The 21,792-nt window shown below is 42.9% G+C and overlaps 2 protein-coding genes across 2 annotated transcripts; one reads left to right on the top strand and one right to left on the bottom strand.

The window, feature by feature from the left end:
- The first annotated feature begins 1,984 nt into the window (after positions 1-1,984).
- LOC138622350 (serotonin N-acetyltransferase-like) lies at positions 1,985-3,626 on the top strand. Its single transcript, XM_069701072.1, has 3 exons — positions 1,985-2,181; positions 2,501-2,655; positions 2,739-3,626. The coding sequence occupies exons 1-3, from the start codon at positions 2,025-2,027 to the stop codon at positions 3,105-3,107; spliced, it is 681 nt and encodes a 226-aa protein (XP_069557173.1). The 5' UTR covers positions 1,985-2,024; the 3' UTR covers positions 3,108-3,626.
- Positions 3,627-7,372: 3,746 nt separating this feature from the next.
- Positions 7,373-20,781, bottom strand: evplb (envoplakin b). Its single transcript, XM_069701254.1, has 22 exons — positions 20,684-20,781; positions 18,652-18,751; positions 18,121-18,275; positions 17,768-17,891; positions 17,508-17,639; positions 17,375-17,416; positions 17,092-17,256; positions 16,697-16,804; positions 15,891-15,986; positions 15,674-15,784; positions 14,358-14,504; positions 14,110-14,264; positions 13,890-13,987; positions 13,598-13,770; positions 13,338-13,516; positions 12,508-12,646; positions 12,219-12,412; positions 11,975-12,125; positions 11,805-11,888; positions 11,540-11,680; positions 11,348-11,440; positions 7,373-11,242 (listed from the first exon to the last, which is right to left on the bottom strand). Exons 1-22 carry the CDS (start codon positions 20,722-20,724, stop codon positions 7,775-7,777), a joined length of 6,096 nt encoding a protein of 2,031 aa, XP_069557355.1. The 5' UTR covers positions 20,725-20,781; the 3' UTR covers positions 7,373-7,774.
- Between the last annotated feature and the right edge of the window lie 1,011 nt (positions 20,782-21,792).

The raw sequence follows: 21,792 nt of genomic DNA, 5'->3' as shown, positions 1-21,792 counted from the left end.
TTTACTGGAATGAGGAAAACACACCGCGAATTCCGATCTTGATCTCAGGATAGCTGATCAGGCTACTTAGCAGATGATTGATGGTGCAATAGTGAATTAACTTTTAACAAAAATGAATGAAATAAACAATGAATAAATAACAGTTTCTCAGTATTTCAACTTATTTTAGCACACTACTAGTTCTTGCTGTTTTAAACCCATTTTGAACACGTTCTATAAATTCATGACATATGACCTTTTTAACCATTTTACAGAATTTTAACCGTATTTGTGAGTATGAATTGACTCTTTTAAAATGATAACATCATTTCCATTTGTCACACAGACAGGGACGATCAGAAAACCAGAAGTGGCACATGCTAATTGTTTATCGTGGTGACAAAATACTATGGTTAGTAGCCTAACATCCATAATAAAGACATATTTCTATATATCAGTGATATTTATCAGTGATCCTTTAGGTTTGTAGGTTTCCCAAGTGGCAAGAATAAAAAAATGCAAAAGTGAAAAATACAAACTATACTATGACGTATTTTTTCGACATTTTAAAGACAGTATGACTTTTTTATGATAATTTGTATTACATACTATAGTATGACTTTTTTTATGACAGTTTGAACAACATGCTGAAGTATGACATCTTTATGACATTTTGGACGACATACTTTAAAAATGTTCTTCACTTGGACCCATAAAAATATGCCAGAAAAAGTCATTTAAAGAAAATCACTGAAGGGATCCACACACATCTTGAAAATGTCTCCATTTGATCTTAGAGTAATGATACCAGCTGAAGACATTAAGTTTAAAAAAAAAAACATGACCAAATTTGAAGCTGTCAAAATATAGGATGCCCAACGCTTGTTCACTTTCTCCAAAACACTCGGCGCAGTGTGAACGTGCCGCGCGCTCCGTCAGAGAGGAGATAAACTGTCTAATGCGCCGAGTTGTGGAAACAACTTCTGTAATCCTTCATCATGTGACTCATAGTAATAATCACTCCATAACGGAGTGTGTGGTGGAGCAGGAGACACAGACAGACAGAGAGGGAGAGTTACAACCAGTCAGTCCGCAAACCTTCACGGACAAACACCTCTTTACCCTCTGGTAAGTAGTAATAATAATAATAATAATAATAATAATAATAATAATAATAATAATAATAATAACAGCAAACTTTATCTGTACAGCACCTTTCATACAAGAAATGCAGCTCAAAGTGCTTCACAGCGGGATCATTACGTGAAGTGTTTCACATAAAAAGATAAATAAAGGATCAACAAACATGTTAAAATGTACTTTAAAAATTAAAAAATTAAAAAATTCATAAGAAGATATCAAATTGAACACATACATGAATTAAATAAAATACAGTTAAGTGCCACTGCGGCCTTGTTGCTTTGGAAAAGTTAGTTTGAAAGTTTGCAGGTTTTTATTTTATTTCTTTTTTTAGATGTCAGTTTAATATAGGTTCTGGGTTTTGTACCCTCATGGTTGAAATGCACTTATCGTAAGTCGCTTTGGATAAAAGCGTCAGCTAAATGTAATGTAATGAAATGTAATGTAATATAGGCTACATCCATGAGCACCAAATAATGTTCCTTTTATTAGTTTAATGCACTGGTCAATCACTTGTGTTAAAATGTAAAAAGGTTTTGCTCCAGGTTCAGCGTGCCTCCCTGAATATGCGTGCAAACCTTCTATAAATAGGCCGGAGGCGGTATTTCACTGATAATCATTCATTATTATCCGCTTGTTGGTTTTAGAGACAAAAACCAGACGACCACAATGGACTCTGTTAATAACAGGGTTCAGCAAATTGCCCCACACAGTTGTGACTTTCATAAATTCATCAACATCCGATATTCAAATGCAAATGAGCCGGTGAATCACAGCCGGGAGAGCTGGTCTTATAAATACGGATAAACCTCCGTGTTCTTCTCGCAGGGCCCGGCAGAGGTGATCCTGCGGAGCGAGAGAGACGGACACAAATATTTTTGTGGGGGAGGAGGAGAAGAAATCGTATGATGTCCGTTGTGGGCGCGCAGCCTTTCATCAAACCAATGCAGACTTCACCTTCGGTTTCGCCTGGCATCCAAAGGAGACACACACTTCCTGCAAGCGAGGTGCGACCGCTCAACACGCAGGATGCAATAAGTGTCTTTGAGATCGAGCGCGAGGGTAAGTGAGACATTTTACGGGTGATATACCGGCTCATACATCCGCTCTGATAGGGTACAAATCAGTCCTGAAGTTTTGCCAAATGAAAAGAAGCGTAATTTGCTGTGCGTAAAACTATTTGTGATAACGACAGGTCGACTTTGTTGTATTTAATGTAACCACTTGGCACACATTCCTTTCCTTTTATTCGTTAAATGAATTATCGAGATTCAGAAATACGTTAATAGAGTGATTTGGGCTCCCTTGAATTTGCGCGTAACAGTGGTGCCAAACCATTATTACGCACGGGCCAATCTGTGTTCCTCTCCCTCTGTCACAGCGTTTATCTCAGTGTCAGGTGAGTGTCCCCTACACCTGGACGAGGTGCGTCACTTTCTCACGCTGTGTCCAGAGCTGTCCATGGGCTGGTTTGAGGAGGGTCGGCTGGTGGCTTTTATCATCGGCTCCCTGTGGGACAAGGACAGGCTTACCACAGTAAGGCATGTCTCTACCTTTCCAATTCACCATTTAACAATTAAAACCACACATGTGAAAAAGTTCTACTCACATTTCTCCAGGACGCCCTGACTCTCCACAAACCCTGCGGCTCCACTGTTCACATCCACGTGCTGGCTGTCCATCGCACCTTCCGGCAGCAAGGCAAAGGTCCCATTCTGATGTGGCGTTACCTTCAGTACCTGCGCTGCCTGCCTAACGTGCGCCGTGCGACGCTGATGTGCGAGGACTTCCTGATTCCCTTCTACCGCAAGTCCGGCTTCAAGGTGCTGGGGCGCTGCGCCATCACCGTGGCCAACCTGACCTTCACCGAGATGTGGTACCCCATCAGCGGCCACGCATACATGCGCCGCAACAGCGAGGCGATCCGTTTCCCTCAGCATCCCCTGACTCTGCCACTGACAAAGACTGATGAGCATGTTGATGTATGACATGGTGATTTTTTTTTTTTTTTTATTTTTTTTTTTAATGAAATTAGATATCTGCACAGATTATCTTTTTTCTTAAAAGAAAACAAAATCAGTGTTGTTCTTTGTAGGGTCTTTCAAGGGTTTTTCAGTTTACAGTGTTTAATCCGATTTGTTGAACTCACCAATTCATCTTTGTGAAATGATTTTACTGTGTACAATAAAACAAGAACGTACTATATATAATGTGATGTGTTATCATGTGAGCACAGTGAAGTAGTGCGTTGAACTCTGTAAATGCTGCTGCACTTGTTGTAGACACCTGTACGGTAAGCTGTCTCCTGCTTAGAACCTTTCTGGGCTTCCCACAACTATGGACTGACGTCAGCGACCAGGCTTTAGCTGCTCAATAACAGCTCCTGCAGATCTATTAGGGGGCTTTAGCCATTGTAAACGTGGAGGGATTTAGAAGAGGATCCACTCATCAGTCAGCCTGCAGGTCCAACGACCTCACTTAAACCAGTGCTGCGGATTTTGTTTATAGACGGGACAGCTGTTCAGTTTGTGATGTATTTTTTTTTTAAGTTTGTGTCTCTTACAGTATCACTATTTCAATAAAATGTTTTATACTGGGTTTTTTTAAGATGAAAAATGTATATTTAATTGTTTTTTTTCCTCTTGAAGACATTTCACATCACACAGCAGCGACCAGAATACACTCACAGACATGAAGGAACCACTACTGATTACTTGAATACTTCAGTCCTATTCACACGTAGAGCTTTTCATGTATCGTTACTGTATTTATACTATTGTCCTTTGCTGTCTCTGATCTGCACACTGGGAAGCACTGGGAAGATTTAATCCATGACACTGTCACCGTCTCGTGTCTAATCCACTAACGTGCCAGGGTGAGCAGCTCCGGCTCCCTCTGAAGGACAAACTTAGCACTTAGTGGTCATCTCAAAAATGACCCATAACTCCAATTAGCATTAGCACACAATGACTGATGTATAATGCCCAGTGGTGGATGAAGTATTCAGGTACTTTACTTAAGTAAATGTATTAATATCTCACTGTGGACATACTCCAAAAAGTCCTGCCCCTTAAAACCTATCTTAAGTAAAAGAATGAAAGTATTATCAGTGAAATGTAACTAAAGTAAAAGTACACATTGTATTAATATGAATTTTACTGCCATAGTTATTTAGGGTTGTTCTTAATTTTAACTACTTTATATACTGCCGGTTAGTTTAATCTACAGTAATGCTTCATATTCTATAAGACTGGCATCTTTGTTGTGTCGCTGTCTGGTGAGAACCACAAATCTCTGAAAAAGTCAACAAGCTCAGAAAACTAAAAGTCTGTTTTCAGCGGTGACATTTTCCAGTGAATTCAAGTGGGTTTATTCAAATAGTTTATTTGGCTTACGAAGTATAACTCTATCCTCAACCCACAATGGAACATTCAATCTTTTAATCGATCAGAAAAATTGGACTTCGAAGAAACACAATTTTGCAGATTCATGGTTTTTCACCAGACAGAAAGGGTATGAAAAATGTTAGTCTAAAAAGAAACTAAAGTTATCAGACAAATGCAGTAGAGTAAAAAGTAGATTTCCCTTTGAGATTTAGTTGCATAAAATGGAAATACCGTGGTAATCTAAAAGTACCTCACATTCGTACTTAAGTACAGTATTTGAGTAAATGTACCGTCACATTCCACCGCTGCTTATACTGCCTTCTCACACTCCACCTGTTCGTATTCATTGTTTCTCTGGCACAACAGTTACAGAAAAAAACAAGACTTTCCCAAGTATCTACATGTGATCACATGTTTGTTTACCACATTTTGAAACATATAACGTGGGGAAAATGTGTGCAAAAGTTTTCACACAGGAATCTACATGGGCTTCGCACAATACACCATGAAAATGTTTGAAAACCACATGTTTCCCATGGTCAAAATACATATTTCACATGGGCACAATCACATGTGTTATGTGGTCACGTGAATACATGAGTTTTTGCACGCGTGAAATTCATGTGGTTTTTCTGTTACAGCCTGCAGAGAAGCAGTTTAGTGCATAAACAGATTAAAGGCACAGAGAGAAAAATCACTGCAGGTACTGTTTTCTATATTGCTGATTTGAGAGACAAACAAATCTCTATTTCAAATCTCCATCACTTACAGCGAGATAGAGCAGTAGCCCCAGTTCAGAGCATCGTTCTTTCCCTGATTCTCTTTGTTTTACATTTTGTCCTTTACTGATGCCACCGGAGTGATATCCAGAAGTAAAAGGACTCCATGACACACTGACACATCAGCTGTCAGACTGAGATCACAGGGCAGGATATTGATCCTGGGTCGACATTTGATCGGAACCCGTCTCTAATAATATTCAGAAAAGGCACACGTCTATTGGCTGAATTTTTTTCAAGTTATGACTTTCTCTTTTTAAAATCCCACTGATTTTCTCTCATAAAGGCAGAAATCTGCAGAGTGAAGATGGCTCGCAGCACTATCGTCCTCCGGCTGTGAGGCAGCCAGCTGGCATCTCTGCACAGTTGGCTGTCGGTGAAGTCTGGGCTGAATTGGAGCGTCTTCCTTCTGGCAGGAGGTTTAGACCAATGAAGAGCGAGGCCAGCAGGACGAGTTGTGTTGTGAGACTGCGCTAAATGCATCATAGGATAATCACTGATTCTGTGTATTCTAAGGTTTGTCAGTGCATGGAGGAAGATGTGACGGACGTGCAGGTTTCAGGGCTCCTAGTGATAATTAAAGCAATAACAGCCAGCTTACCTGACCCTTCATTTTTTTTTCATAACTGAAAATTGTGACTGCTATATTTATTTGAAGAGGTAAAACACAGGAGAGGACTGACTGATCAAGGGTGCTTTAAATACTGGTTAAATCAGTATTGGCATGATTGCAGGGCAGGCGTACGGGAGGTTACGTCACCCTCATTTATAAAGAGACTGAATGGATCCAGAGAGACAAATGTTTATTGTCAATGTTTAAACCATCAGCACTTCAGGCTATTATTATAACAACAATGATCGAGCAAAACAAAAAGCAGCAGCCAATTATCACACACAATCACTCGGGCAGTGCCATTTGTGGCTCTACGTACTGTATGTGTTGCTGTTGTGTTCAGCAGGCGTTTTAAGGGGCAGGCAGTCATCACTGGTGCACTTAGGGTCACAACACCAATGTGTGAAAAAGCAACATCCAAAAATGCAGTGACTTCAGCCAAAAGGTTCAATACAGTGCTGTCAAAAAAAAAAGAGAAAGAAAAGACAGTAATATGAGGATAACAGTGCACCCTGTAAACTGCGTTTGTCACTGCGGCATCACGTTAGCTGTTAAGTGATATGACCCAACCATCAGGGAACATCCTTCAACCCCCCCTCCCACCCCCCTGGACACAGAGTGGGGCCACTTCACCTTCCAGACAGGCTCAAGTGCAATAATCCCACAAAGTCCTCTCAGTCGACACGTAATCTGGCAGGCAGACATCCCAGCTCCGAGGCCAAACATTCCCACATCAACACCGCTCCCTGTTTACTCCACTGTGGGGTCTTTCACGCGGTCAATACACAACATCGTGTTTGTTTCTACAGTGTTCATCTGGTGATACATACCACGCAGACCCTCTTAGCTGTCAACGTGTTTCTATTGTGTCTGCCTTTGCCGGGGCAGTCTGTTATAAGACGCATGCCTCATTGTCACTGCAGAGTTTGACCTTGTTAACCTTAACACACTACACGCTTCCATGAGTCATATTTAATCTGTATCCTTAATCCATCATTTCCAAGCGTGTGACTCGCTGGGGTTTACACGCTTTGGACATCAAGTGCAGCTATTTTGCCATGAGTGGAGCACTTACAGTAGGTCAGTCAGTGCCTTAGGGGTGTTTCTGGAAATGTGTCATTAACTGCGTTTCCCCCTTTTTAATGTTAATGACAAGACTAAGGGTCTAAAGTCACGCTAGCAGCTCTGAGAGGTCTGTGAGGTCTCATGCTACATTAGTAAATGCTAACTGGCATGAGACCGCCACAAACGTTAACCTGTTGGCCGTAGAGGAAAAGTCAGAGGGATCACCAAAGTCAATGGATTCTTCCACTGTAGGCACCATTAATTCTGGTATAACATTTCAAGGCAATCTGTCTTATAACTGTGGAGATATTTTAGTCAAACAGTGGGGCACTGACTATCAGACCCACACTCCCCTGCTAAAAGCTGCTGGCTTGGTTACAAGTGCTATAAAAAAAGATTTTTAAAAATCATACAAGCAAGCTTGTATTGTTTATGTATTTAGTTGACCCCGCTTACACACCGATGCTGTAAAGATTCAGCTGTATAACAGGACAGAAAACTGAGTGTGAAGCTTGTGGAATTTAATAAGCATTCATGAAGGATTTGACTTCAGCATGTTGGAGAAACAATTTACACATAAAAAACCCAAAATACCCTCATCTTTACAGCAGACCAAGAAAAAAGCAGATCCACATGTACAGTTCCACCAAAACATTGTTTTTTTTCTAGTCTTTTCAAAATGTATTAACATATTAAAAAAAAAAAAAAGTGGCACATTTCAATGAGTGTTATAATTGGGGTTGTTCCCCTCTAGCACCAGTGGCTGTAGCAAACACACATTACGCTGCTTCTATACTTAGTTGTAAGAGGAACTAAAAATGGTAGTTGGAGTAGGATGGAGCATTTGTAGCATCAGTGGAGGCTACAGGAAGCAGCAGGAGCCCCGTGCTGATGTCCCTTTTACATCGATCCATCGCCTGCTTGTACGAGATCTTCTCTTGAGTGATGGGATCCACCAGCTCTTTTGTGTAGGAGGCCTCATCTTGCAGCTCATTTGCTGTTGTGGTGTCGATCAGATTGGTGGCAAGAGCTTTTTGAACAGTGAGGCGGCCCGCTTTTGAAGGATCCACCAACCCACCGGTCAGGCACTGCGCCTCCATGTACCTCCTGGCATTTTCTTTGGGAATGTACCCTTTCTGTACTGCCTGTCCTACTGCAAGTCGCTCTTTGGTCACCGGATCCTCAACCCCGGTGAAGGCCTTCTGGGCATTCAGAAGCTGATACATATGGCTCGTGTCAATGAGACCATGGTGGGCTGCCTTGTGGACGGACACTTTGTCCTTTTTGTTGAGATCAACGATTCCACCGGAGGCTGCTTGTGCCTCCAGCAGCTTCAGAGCTGTGTCGACATCGATGAGTTTGCGGGTGAGGGCACTTCTCACGGACATGCGGCTTTCAGTGGTCGTGTCAAAAATCCCAGAGATCGGGAAATTCTCATCACCTGCTGAAGCGCTGAGGTTTTCCATACTCAAACTGTGGTTAGTGTTGAGGCTGGGGTAGGAGGACCGCAGGGACGAAGGCATGGAGTTCAAGGGAGAGCTTGGGACAGCTTTGGTAGGAGACCTTGGGCTTATTGAAGGAATGTAGGGCTTACGAACTTCCCCTGCCACGAGGAGGGCAAACTCAGAAATGGGAATCTTTCCTTCCTTGTAGCGGATCACGTCGTACTGAGTCAAGCGGCCTTCCCTCAGAGCGTCCTTGATGGAGTACTGCTTCCCACTTTTTCTATCCTGAAAAATTGTTGTATCCCCATCTGGACCGGATGAAGTGATCTCCTCCCAGTCGCGCTCCAGCTCCGACAGTTGAATGTACTGGTTTCGACCGATTAGTCCTTGTAAGTAGGCGTCATAGGGAGACATGTCTTTGCCAGTTTCTGGATCCAGGATGGTGATCTTCGTAGAGAGGTTAGTCTCTCTGGTGTGAGTTTCAGAATGGTCCTCTTTCTGAATGCTGTCCTGCAACTCCATGATGAGCGTGTCTTTCTGGTGTACTCTGTCCTTCTCGTTCAGGATCTCTTTCTCCAGCCGCTGTATTTCAGTGGATGTCTTCAGGGTTCTCTGTCGCGCCAACTGGTTCCTCTCGCTCATCAGCTTCGATTGCTGCTGGAAGGTTACACTAATGCTCTGCCTTTGAGACTCGAACATTTTGAGCTGTCTGAGGAGATCGTCCTTCTCCCTTTGCAGAGCGTCTCGGTTGGAGATGAGAGTGGTCTCCTCCTGAGAAGTCACAGACTTTGATGTGTGCAGGTGGGTAATTTTCACGTTAATGTTCTGAATGTTATCTTCCTGGTTGCGCCTGAGATTTCTCTCCTGCGTGACGATCTCTCTCAGATGTTCCCTTTCGGCTTCCAAAGCTGGGTCTTTCTCCACACGAACAACTTCCCTGTAAACAACCTTCTCGACTGACTTCTCCTTTTGCAGGAGTTCTAACTTGTGCTTTATGTTGCGAATCTCTCTCTCCAGGCGACTGATGTCGCTGCCCTCCGTCTCCAAGGTAACGCGTATACCATCAGTGAGTTTATCCAGCTTGGGGTCTCTCTCCACTTTCAAGACTTCCTCGATGATGATCTTTTCCTCAACGGGCGCTGGATTGTTTTCCAGCTCAAAAATACGAGATTTGATCTGCCTGAGCTCAGACTCCACCTGGATCTTCTTCTGACGATCAGGCATCTGAGCCAGGGTGTTCTCTTTTTCTTGAATCAGTGCTCTCAGCTGTCTGACCTCTAATTCTAGTTTTCTACGGGCTTTCATTTCATCGTCCAAGTTCTTGTTTAATTTCTCGTGCTCGAGGAACTGCTTGGGGTCCTTCTGAAGACGAACCACCTCCTGCATGATGATTTTCTGCTCTGGCTTCTGCCGTTCTAGGGCAATGTACTGGTTCTGTAGATCGAAGAGATATTCCTCCACACTGCGGCGGTTGTGAATCTCTTCTCGTACGTTCCTTCGAAGTCTGTCCGCCTCTTTCTCCAGAAGAGGATCATTCTCGTATTTGATGATCTCTTTATTCACTAGCTTTGTCTCCACTTTGGATTTTTCAGCTTTCAACTCATCCCTCTCTTTACGGAGGTGGGTCAGTAGCTCTAGGGTGGTGTCGTAGTTGACTTGCAGACGGGAGGCTTGGTTGTTCAATCTTTGTAATTCCCTGGTGACCTCTGGGCTCTTCTCTTCCTTGATCACCTCTTGGGTCACCTCCTTGTACTCCACTTTGGGCTTCTGAGCTCGCAAGGTAGTCAGAGTTGTCATCACTGTGTGCATTTCTTTCTCCAGGTCCGTACGGCTTCGACCTGAATCCTGCAGCTCTTTCTTCAGACGCATCAGCTCGACTTCTGTCTCAGGATCGACTCTGTAAATCTCATTGACAATCTCCTTGACCTCCACTTTCGGCCTGAGCTTGTCCAAGTCGTTGTAACGTAGCTGAAAGGTGGTCAGATCCTTCATCAAGATTACATTCTCATCCTTCTCTTCTTCCAAGGACATCCGCATCCTCTTCGACTCTTCCAGCAAATCTGGATCTTGCTGCACTTGCTTCACCACCTTGGTGACGATCTTGGGTTGGATGGTGGGGATGACCCTCTCCATTGTGTTTATCTGGCTCCTTGTGCTAAAAATGCTATCATTGAGCGACTTGCAGCGGGATTCCTCCTCTGCAATGTCAGTCTGGAACGTGAGCACAGCTTTCAGCATCTCAGGGTCCTTTTCAAGCCTCACCACTTCCTTTTTTACAACCCTCTCCCTGATTTTTGGCTTCTGCTGAGCCAGAACCGTGAGCTCAGTTTTCACATGAACTGACTCGGTGTTTCTCGTTTGGAGCTCCAGCCGTATCCTCTGCATCTCGTCTCGAATCTTAACTGCCTCTTTATCCAGCTTAGGGTCTCTCTCGTATTCAGTGAATACCTTGGTCACCAGCTTTGGTTCGACTTTGGTCAGCTGTATTTCCAGTTTGATAATCTTTTCATTGATCATTTCTATCTCAGAATGGGTTCTTGTCCTCTTCAAAGATTCATCCTGGATGCAATTTTTCAGGGACTGCAGCTCCACCTCCAGCTTTGGGTCACGGTAATACTGCACCACCTCCCTCTCTTCCAACCTCTCCACTCCTCTCCTGTTCTTCAGAGACATAAACCTCTTACGGTATGTCTCCAAGTCTTTTTCAGTATGTAAGCGCCTGGAAACCTCCTCACTTAGTTCAATTTTCAGACTGTCCGTTTGCTTCAGGTCCTTCTGCTGGCTCTGCAGCTGCAGCTGCTGACTGACAACCACCTGGCTGACTTTATCTTCATTCTGCACACAAATGAAAGGACACAAATAATGAGGTCAGAGACAATAATTACAATTTTGTGTAGTAAACACCAGGAATCAAGATATTTTAATTTTATAATATCATACCCTAGCTACAATGTTCTTTGCAATCTCCAACTGACTGAGCAGCTGGTGGTTCTCTGCAGACACCTCAGAGAAAAGGTTCAGCAGATTTTTCTCCTGTAGTGGAAAGAGAAGACAATGTTAGTTAAAAGATTGTCAATGACATTTTTTTAATGATTTCTTAGTTGTCTTAAGGCGGTTGTCTAAAAATCATACCGTTCTCTGTACACCCTGAGCCATTGTCAAAGTTTGACGTTTGTTTGGAAGTGGTTCCTCATCATTATCATTGTCATCTTCATCTTCATCATCATCACATCTCAAAGCGCCACGGTAAGTGTTTGACTTAATGTCATACTCCTGACAAGAAATATATTTAAACATTGAAGGATTAGGTACTTGGAAAGGCATACCTGATCTACTGTATATGTAAGGTATTGTATTTAAGTTGCAATTGGTAAATAAATGATGGCATTAAACTTACATTTAGGACACTCTGCAGATCACAGGAAAGATCCCTGACTCGGTGTAAATCGCCTGACTTCTTCTTGATGTCCTCCACCACTCTCTAAACAAGGGACACGATTCAATAACGGTAACTAATTGTTTACAGAGGTTGTAGACAGGTTCGTGGAGATGTAAAGAAGCACTCACCTTCTGAGAGTTCTGCTTGGCTGTTATCTGCGCCACATCATCAGTGGATTTGATGTTGTTACTGGGCAGATTGACCAAGAAAAAATCCAGCGAATGAACGGCATTCTGGAAATCTTGATTTTTATTGGTTACTTGCTGTATGAGCGCAGACCTAAAGGAGAAACATTTACATGTATAAATGAGTTACAGAATGTCACAGTTACATGAATTACAATAACACCTGATTTATTTGTTTTTCCCTCACCTCTCCTGGAGCTGATTATTGACATTTGTGTAGCGGTTCTTCAGGTTTTTCACCTCATTCTCCTGGCGGCGGATGTCAGGGCAGTATTCATTGAAACTCTGCTGCAGGGCCCTGCACGCTTGCTCTGTCAGGTCTAACTCTTTGCCTAATTTATTCAGCTCACCTTTACTCGAGGCAACGTCAGTACGTATGACCTGTTAGACAAGAAAAAAAAAAAACATTTATGTCCATGTGGGGTATCCCATGTTGTATGCCCTCATATGTTTTTCTGGTTTATAAAATACAGCACCTGCAGCTTGTGGTTGCGACTCTGAAGAGCATCAGGTTGATCAAGAATGGCTTTATCTTTAGCCAGCTCCTCCTCAAACCCAGAGACCAAACCTTCTACATTCTGCTTCTGTTTCTCCAGGAACATGGAGGCTGTCGCTCTGGTGAAAGGACACAAACAGAAGTTATGGGCAACTGTCCAATAATAAAGAAATAGATTTTGCAGGGCAGCAAACAACCATTATGAGTATAAGCTAAATGCTAATATAGAGCGATGCCTTTGAGCTAGTAGAGGCAGTCCACTTGATCTGCTCAGCTCTTCATTGTGTAACATGCACCATTCACCACAATCATCTAACGTACACACACTTACAATTCAGCGGTCTATTTAAGATACAAAAATGTCCCATCTCTCTCCTTTGCCAGTGAACAACTCTGCTGCCTGATCTTTCAGCCCCACCATCACCCCAGCATCCATCCTTGCTCATCACTCCCTGGTATCTAAATCTCTAATCTCATCGGCTGGGAAGGATGAGGGCGGAGCCCCGATGCCAAACTCCAACTATGTCCTGCTGCTGTTATAAACATTTCAAACATGAGTTGTCTGACTGAACTTCTATTATGTACAACAATATTTTATCTAAATGTTGAACTATCGCAACAGTAGAATAGAAAATGGGAGAAGAACAAGCATCATGCAGCAACATTGGCTTTAAGTTTGCTGGCATTGACTGTATTGACTTGAGCAATGGTGCCCTCTTCACGATGTAGGAGCAAAAGTTTCATTAAAATGTTTGCTTTCAATGATTTTTTTATTTTTAAAATGCTATGATTTCATTCTAATCGTCTTACTTTTTGTTATACAGATTGAGAAGCGTGTTGAGGTCATTGATCTTGTTGTCGGCAGCGCTGAGTTTAGGGGGTAGCGAAGAGGTGGTGGGTCCCTGCGGTTTCTTGGCCAGAATGGGATCCATCTCTCTTTGAATGGCGGACTTCTCAGACTCCAGCTTCCTCACAGTCAGGGCAGATTTCTGAAGGGAGAGGACAATGTTTAGAAAGTGAAGGATTCATTTAAACTGTAACCTTGTTCATTTATTGCTGTTCATGTTTACCTCGTGCTCTTGGAGCCTGTTCGTCAGGTCTTGGGTGGGATTGTGGTTGTTGAGCGGAGTCCTCAGTCTGCTCAGGATTTCTTTCTCACTGTTATCCAGGGCTCTGTTGATCCTGTCGATTTCACTGGCGAGCTCTGCAGCTTTGGGATCCTCTCGGGCGCTTTCCACAGCAACTGAGGAGAAGAACAAAGAACAACTGTGTAATTAAAAGTTAAATAAGCCCAAACATTTTAGAGAGGGCTTCATTCATAGTGTGAAAATCAGATAAAACAGGAGGGAGTTTTCTTCTCACCTGCCTTCTGAGGGCGAACCACCTCGACAGTAGGGTTCTTCAAGGAGGTTATCAGTGCGGATCTACGCCTCTTCAGGTCTGCCAGCTGTCTGTCCAGGCTGAACACACACACACACACACACACACACACCATCGTCAGTAAGGGCTCAGGCTTCATCTCTGCTTTAATCACATAAAGAAACAATGGAATTAAAACTGGAGGGGAGTTTGTACTCAGTACCTGCCCACTGTCTCCCGGGCCTCAGCATCAGGCGGTGGGACCATGAAACAGGCTCCTGGAAGGGTTTTCATCTTCCCACTGCTGTTCTGGAGCTCCCAGTTCTTCTTATTGCTGTTGGACTTTAACGTTAGCTTTTCATCGCGTTTCACCATGCCCTGAAACAGGTAGAAAGTACGATAACATGAAAAAAAATATTTTCCTACATTTGTCAAGCCTCTGAAAGTGTCTGCCTGTAAATGAGATGCTACCTCTTCATCCACCCAGTCACACAGGGCCACGACAGTGGTGGGTTTGGTGGGCGGGATCCGGCGTAACTTCAGAGGCACAACGTTGCTGCTGAGCTCCTTGAGGGCAGCCAGGCGCTGCTCATTCCTCTTCACGGCCGGTTCATCTCCCTGAAAGTGGTATTGAATTAGAAATGATTATTTAGCAAGTAGAGGTAGAACTGATGTTTTTGATTTTATTTAAAACTAATTCTGCAAACTGACTGAGTTCAGTCTGACTTCTAGCAGATTATCTGGATGAATATGTAAGGTAAAACCTGGAATCTGCAACATGGGCTCATGTAAAAAGTTGTCAAAATGACTCAGTAAACCTGCTTCTTGGAACAGACCGCTGCAAAATGCAAAAACTAAACAAATACAGTGAGTCAACAGAGGAGCGGAAGAACCTAAATATTGGGACAAAACTCGTAAAACTGACCGGGTCACTTTTCAACAGCTAATCCTGTTGGCCGCCGCCAACCAGTCAAATTGAATTTTACATCCACACTCATATAATATTTGAAAGAATCTTACTATGTGTTCTCATAGTCAGTAAAGGTGATTGACAGTAAACAGTATTGTAAATAGAGATATTGCTGCAAAGAAGCTACAAATCCTAAAACAAGGATGCTTCACACACGTCGTCATCCTGATAGCGCAGAAGATCTAAACAATCAGCACAGTTTCAAGGTGGACACCCAAGATTAGTGTCACCAAGTCAGTATCTGACCAAATGTGAAATATGGCCACAATCTCTCCTTCTGTTTTAGTTATGGTTTTAAACGATGGGCAGAAAAGTTTTTTCAGACTGTTATCATGTCACATTGAAGTTAACCTTTGACCTTTTGGATATGAAACGTCAACATAACATCAATGAGTAAAATGTAAGGATTTTGTTGTTGTTGTCACAGAACAAACATACAGTATAGCACATGTTGTGTCTGATCTTCCTTCTCTGAGTAGACATGTAATCAGTCATGTGATCACCTGAAAGCTGATGCATAAATATGTTATGTTTTTGGCTCAAATGTAACTCTTAGATGTTCAAATGCTGACTCGGATCAGCACTGAGCAACAAAAGTTAAACCTGTAGCAGCTGATTGATGTCTGACAAAATATTTTTCTTCTAGTGAGAGTTCAAAAATGCACACAGCAGCTTTGAATCACCTATTAATGTATTAAGTAGTAACCTTTATGAGAGTGCTTTTCTAATAAGACCAGGGGAACGTAGTGTAGCCTTTCCATACTTTTCAAGACTAGAGCTGCGAGAAAACCACAACATCGGAAAACAGTGTCTGTACCTCCAGTGCCAGCAGGGCCTCAGGGTTGCTCTTGTTGGACAGGGACTTAGGTTGCAGAGTGGAACTGAGTCTCTCCAGAGAGTCTGACAGCTGCTCTGCATCCAGCTGGAACTGAAGTGAACAGTCATGTCTTCACAACAAGGCTTTAGTGAACCGGAAACGTCTGACTTAGTTGAAGAATTACGATCATAGTCGGTGACAGTGTGAAGCTCTCTACCTTCTTGTAGACGTCGATGTTGTCCAGGTGTGCTTCTTGTGTGAGACACAGGTTGAGGAAGGCTTGCCACTCAGCCTGCACGGTGTCTCTGTGTGCCTGATACAAACAAGAGCCTCCGTCACTTCAGTTTTGTTGAACTAAATTTAAAAGCTGTTAAACTTCATTTGGATAATTATCATACACAGATGTATACGTTTTGTGTGTTTGTCTGATGTTAACCGGGTTGCCAGATTGTCTAGACAACAGAGTCCACACAATACATAGAAATTCAAACCTTAATGTTTCTGTAACCTGGCAACCCTCGACCTGCACAGCCAGGCAGCTGTCAGTGGTTGGTTACCCAGATGGAAATTGAGTGCTATGTGAGGAAGATATTCTGTTGTTTTTAACTTTCTCTCTGTGTGATCATTTTGGTCTTTAAATTATGAGTACGGTGATATTGAAAGATGAGTCGGAGTTACAAAAGATGGATATTAGCAGAGCGGAGCAACAGCTTGGAATTAAAGTGACCGCTGGTTAACGTGTCATCTTAATGATCATTTTAGCCACTATTTCAGGCTCATCCTGTTGTCTGACAACAGAATCAGAAAAATGTGTAAATGAGAGCAACTTTATCGGAAATTCGACCTTGTTAAAATTCAGTATATGTCAGCACAACGGGGACGAGAGAAGGGCTGACACAACCTGACGCTCAGCAGAATGCAAATACTGTACTCCAACACCCCTCCTCTCTCACTGAAAAAAAAAACTCCTGAATTTTGAAAGCTAAGTGTTGGCAGGTATAGTTATTGATCTGACAGACGTACCGTTATGGTCGGGCTGCCAGGGTGTTTCTTTTCAATGAGATGATGTCCTTCCTGCTGCAGCCGGTTGACCTCAGTCTCGTGCAATAGCAGCCCATTCTTTTTGAAATTCTGTAAATGAACACAGACATGAAGATGTAGAAAACATGGCACCATTTCAAGCATTCAAATCAAAATCTCCCAGAAGTTAGGCAGCTACTGTGTATCCTACTGATTCCCCCGGTTGGGTCCCTGTCTGGTGCAATGTGCCCCCAGGAGGATTAGACTTAAAGCAAGCTGATAAATAGTTTTAATATTTGTCTTTCTATAATCTGTTTACTGAGAAGAAAAAAAACGACACAACAAACTGGGGAAGTAAAATCAGTAGCCATAATGTTGTCCCCATCAGGGCCCCTCACCTCATACTCCGTGCGGATGGCTGCTGGAGACTCAGTCATGCGATCGCTCCAGTCTCTGTTGAGGACCTTGTTCTGCTGGCCTGACAGGTAGATCAGCTCCTTACTGCAGCTCTGCATGTACTCGTACAGAGAGGCCAGGTGGTTGCGCCGGCGCTGGGAGCTCTCCTGCACAACACACAAGAAGCATACAGTCGAGAGCAGAGAACACACATCCCTTTGAATTTAATGCCTGCAAATGGCACAATTATTTGATTTATTTTTTTTTTAAACCCAAACAACTCACAAAAAGCTCAGCATATTTCTCTTTGAGGGCGGCGTACTGCTCCTAAAAAAAATAAAGAAGGAGGATTTACAGGTTAATCATCTGCCCTGCACGTCGTCCTGCAGCGTGCACACGTGTTGCTCTGTGAGTTCACCGGTGAGGTGGTGGTGCCGGGCTGCAGCCGGCCGCTGTAGGCCTCAGTCTCCTGGTGCAGAATGTTATGTGCTGCGATCTGCTTCTCCACATCAGACAGGTTGGGGCCGTAAAACCCGGCTTTTACCTTTTTCTGTAAAACACGACATCACGCAAAAGGAAACTGGTCAACCTGTGACTTTTAAGCACCGAGGAGGTTAATGACTAGCATTTAAAAATGAGTCCTGGCTTGCAGAAAAGTTGTGGCTGATGTCAACGAACCAGTTTGTCATCCAGCAGCGGACCCCAGTCGACCTTCTTTGCCTGCTCCAAGACTTGAACCTTCTCATAGAGGTCATTGTAGATCACGCAGTCCTTTAACAAGCGATCATGGAGATTTCTCACACTGAAAAAAAAAATGAAAAAAAAAGACCGTTTTTAGTGTGAGTTTAATTTAATTTAGAGTTAAATCCTACTTCCGTGGGCAGAGAGCAGTGTAAGAGAATGTGTAAATGGAAGTTTGCGGCAAGCGTATCTGGATGGTATGTGACGGATCGGGTTTAGGTGTGTCTGTTGGCGTGCGTGCTGATGTTTGGGTGTTTAATTTGGTCTCTGACGCTCCAGAGTAAACGCACTCTTTCTCTATCTCTTTAGCCTGCGGGTGCTGCATCTTCTTGGATTTGTCCACGTCCACGAAAAGATCCTCGAGCAACCGGTCAGCCTCCGCCAGGTTGTCTGCCGCGTCCTTCTGGTGGACCAGTAGCTCATTCTTCCCATCGCGCTTTGTGTCCTACCGGGAGAAAAACATTGTGCATGTCAGGTGAAAACCCTTTTCTATCTCTGGATGTTTAGTAAAACTGCCCCGATTGTGTCTGAAAAAGGTTTTGTCGATTGAAAGTGATTTATTGGTTTCAAATCACTCTCAGTTGAAGTCCTGATATTTCTTTCTCAAAAGGTTTTCCTCTTTCAGAAAGGCCCTGCTGTACTTCCACCTTTAATGGCAGCATGATGGGTTAGACAAAACCGTTTTCAGCATACATTGCTGAGATTTTCTGGCACATAACTAATTAAAATGCCTGCTCTTTAGTATTAAAGAGGTTGGAGGCTTTGTTTTAGTGCAGTAACACCTCCTGCTCCTCTACCTCTGGTGCACGTGGACATCTTACCAAAGCCAGCAGCTCCTCCGCTCGCAGGATGTTCTTCTCCACTTGGTCTGCGTTCTTTTGCATGCGAGCGATCAGCACAGACAGGTTGGTGGCCTGATTCCTGGTTAGAAACACACAGAGAGATGACAGTCAGAAATCCTCCTGAGTAATGACACACTGCAGCCCTGTGCCTTAACACTCTTCATCACTCACGATCACTCTCTGCAGACACTCTCCTCCGCTCTGATACGAAAGCCAACTATTTATCTTGACACACCCTGATCGGGACCAGGGGACGTGTCATGGGGCGGAGGGAGGAGGGAGGAGTGTCCCCCCCCCCCCATGTTTCCTCCTGGTAGCAGTCATGAATGTTGTCTGAGTGCGACGCAGACATTCCTGCTGGGGCTAAAGGTGTGAGTGATTGACGGCGAGGTTATGACATTTGTAGTCACACATAATGACTTGTAGTAGGAGGACTGATGGAGGAAGATTAGTTCCTGCACTGTATTCTTCGAACTGAGTCGGACAGTCAGGAAGTTACCGACTAACTTTTCACTCTCATACAATTATTTCACCGTTTTAATTACTTGTTATAAGCTCTTCACGTGTTTTGCAGAACATATGACGTTTAAGGGCCTCTAAAATATGACTTTTCTACAGATTGAACTGTCTGACATTTACAAGCAGAGCTGCAACCATTAATCAGATGATAGATAATTGTGCCACTTTTTTTTATAACATTTGAGCTGTTCTGTACTTTTTTTCAATATTTACAAAGTAAACAATCAATTAAATGGGAAATATTATATCAAAAGTTGAAAATTAAATCATTGACTGCAGTAAAACAGATACAAAATAGCCTCAACTGATGATAATCCAATGATATAATATAATATAATGTAATTTTAATACTTAAAGTACATTTTGCTAATTGTATTTTATTATACTTTATACTATCAATGTTTAATTCAGGGACATTTTCAGTGTAGCACTTTTAATGGTAGATGTCTACAGCGTGGAAGTGGTACTTCTAATTAAATAAAGGGTCTGAATACTTCTCCTCCACTAACAGCCTCTTGTCTCTGCTGTCCAACATATGGGTGAATTGATAAATCACAAACACACAACCCTTCTGATGCTCGGCCGTTTCTTGGCACAACCACGAATATAATTGACCAGGGGAGACAAAGCAGAGGTAGCAGCCGGGAGAAGACCCTGCCCTGCCACTCCCTCATCACCCTCACGTCTCCTGTCTCCGTCTAATGTTCAACAGTTGTGTGTGCCCTCCCCCCCCGTGGTGACACGTCGAGTAGATATTAACACCTGCTCTGAGAGAGGAGTCTACTCATCCATCGGCATGTGTGACTTCACACAACATGATGCACGGCGGCGGGAGTCCCTCCAAAACAACCGCTGGTTCCGCTACAAACTACAACAAGCTCCTCTATAACTTCTGTCCGTGGTGGATTACACACTGTCAATCAGCTTAATGAGTCACAACACCGGCCTGTTTAGTGGCACCACACGTGGATTTAGTGAGTCAGGGAACGTCGAGGACAGCCAACACCCTCAGGGCAAAGATACAATAAAAAAAAATGATGTGGTTAAGTGAAGGAGAGGTGACCGCACGTAAAGTTAGTGACATGGTTGTGTGCCATCAGAGTAAACGGGGCAAGATTGCGCCATGTCAGATTGAGAGAGGGTTCATTCACTCTCCAAAGCTTTTCATACTGCGTTTTAAACAATGAACGACAGACAGAGGGCTTCTTTGTATTAAATACATGCATGACTGCTGCTGTCATATGGGGCATTTTCATTGTTTATCAAAAATAAAAACCGTCAAATATAAAAGGAATCATGCCAACAAAAAAACAAAAACAACAAAAAAAGGGGAGCATGCCTTCGGGAGTAACAAAACCAGAGCATCGAAAAGAGAGGACACGAGACAAACTGTAACGTAAGACATAAAACCTGACACACACACACACACACACACACAAACACACACACACAAACACACACGCACAAACACACAGAGGAAGTCCCAACTCACTTGCTGATCTTCACAGAGCTGTATTCCTTTTGACTCGACATCTTGGGAGACCGTTGGGGTCCTGTTTGTGTAATCTGAGTCCAAGTGTGTCTCTTCGATTGTCTCCTCTTCCTCTCGCAGCCTTCTGCTCTCCCCCCCTCAGTTAAGGAGCGTCCACCTGTCTCAGCTCCTCCCAGGCCATCAGGTGTGTCGTCAGTATGGAGCAGCTGAGAGGCAGACCGGGCGGACCTGTTCCACACTTCCTGCCGCTCCACAGTCCTGACTCCGACTAGGACCTTTGCCTGGATGAATTTATGATAGTTATTTAACACAGATGTGCTCCTTTTCCCTTTTTAGCCGTGATCAGGAAACGTGATGAAATCTACCTCATTATGCTTCCGATATTTTACATTACATTTCATTTAGCTGACGCTTTTATCCGAAGCGACTTACAATCAGAAAATATTTCACTTTAAAATCCAAAACCTTTGACTAGTTTATATGTGTTTTCTGGACAATTCAGTGTTTTCTATAACAATTTAAACACATTAATGGTCTATATTAAGTGAGCATGTTGAAACTACTTCTCTGTCATCGGATCCACACAACTCTAGATGTGGCAGGTCATTATTAAGCACAGTGTCTCCACAAAGACGACCTTCAAGATGATCTTTTTTTTTTTTTTAAATCTTTTTATTTATATTATTTTATATTTAGTCGTGATTGGCAAAGATTTTAATCTGGATTTTCATGTGCTATACTATATATCATTATTAGTAATCAGAAAATAATGAATAAAAGCAGAAAAGGGGAGAGTGTGAAACGTGAAATACATCCACAATTTGATCCTACTGAGAGGGTTGTAATAAGATTTTCTTTAGTAAAGTGGCAGAATAATAAGACACGTTGCCATGCCCTGGAAATATGGAAATACTGATATTATTATGACACTGCTGTTAGTCATAATAACACATTAAGAAAAGGTTTAACCGTTCGCAACAGAGTTCCGGCAAAAACAAGAGCACCCTGAGGTCTTTTAATGAATTGTTGGTATTCATTAAAAAAAAAAAAAAAAAAAAAAGGTGCTGTAACCTCGAGCATGAGTGCACCTGACAGACCCGGAGCGGTGG

This window comes from Brachyistius frenatus, unplaced genomic scaffold (assembly GCF_029030835.1).
Source record: "Brachyistius frenatus isolate BFR_SWC_R1_liver_20210118 unplaced genomic scaffold, ASM2903083v1 Contig_36, whole genome shotgun sequence".
NCBI classification, from domain to species: Eukaryota; Metazoa; Chordata; class Actinopteri; family Embiotocidae; genus Brachyistius; species Brachyistius frenatus.
Note: the sequence above shows the minus strand (reverse complement) of the source record. Positions and strands in the feature narration are given on the sequence as shown.

Coding starts and splice junctions, on each gene's coding strand:
- LOC138622350 (XM_069701072.1), top strand. CDS start 2,025: ATGATGTCCGTTGTGGGCGCGCAGCCTTTCATCAAACCAATGCAGACT. Junction 2,182..2,500: donor CTTTGAGATCGAGCGCGAGG/GTAAGTGAGACA, acceptor CCTCTGTCACAG/CGTTTATCTCAGTGTCAGGT. Junction 2,656..2,738: donor ACAAGGACAGGCTTACCACA/GTAAGGCATGTC, acceptor ACATTTCTCCAG/GACGCCCTGACTCTCCACAA.
- evplb (XM_069701254.1), bottom strand. CDS start 20,724: ATGTCGAGTCAAAAGGAATACAGCTCTGTGAAGATCAGCAA. Junction 17,892..18,120: donor GCTAAAGAGATAGAGAAAGA/GTGCGTTTACTC, acceptor TTTTTTTTTCAG/TGTGAGAAATCTCCATGATC. Junction 14,505..15,673: donor AGGCCCTGCTGGCACTGGAG/GTACAGACACTG, acceptor TACCACTTTCAG/GGAGATGAACCGGCCGTGAA.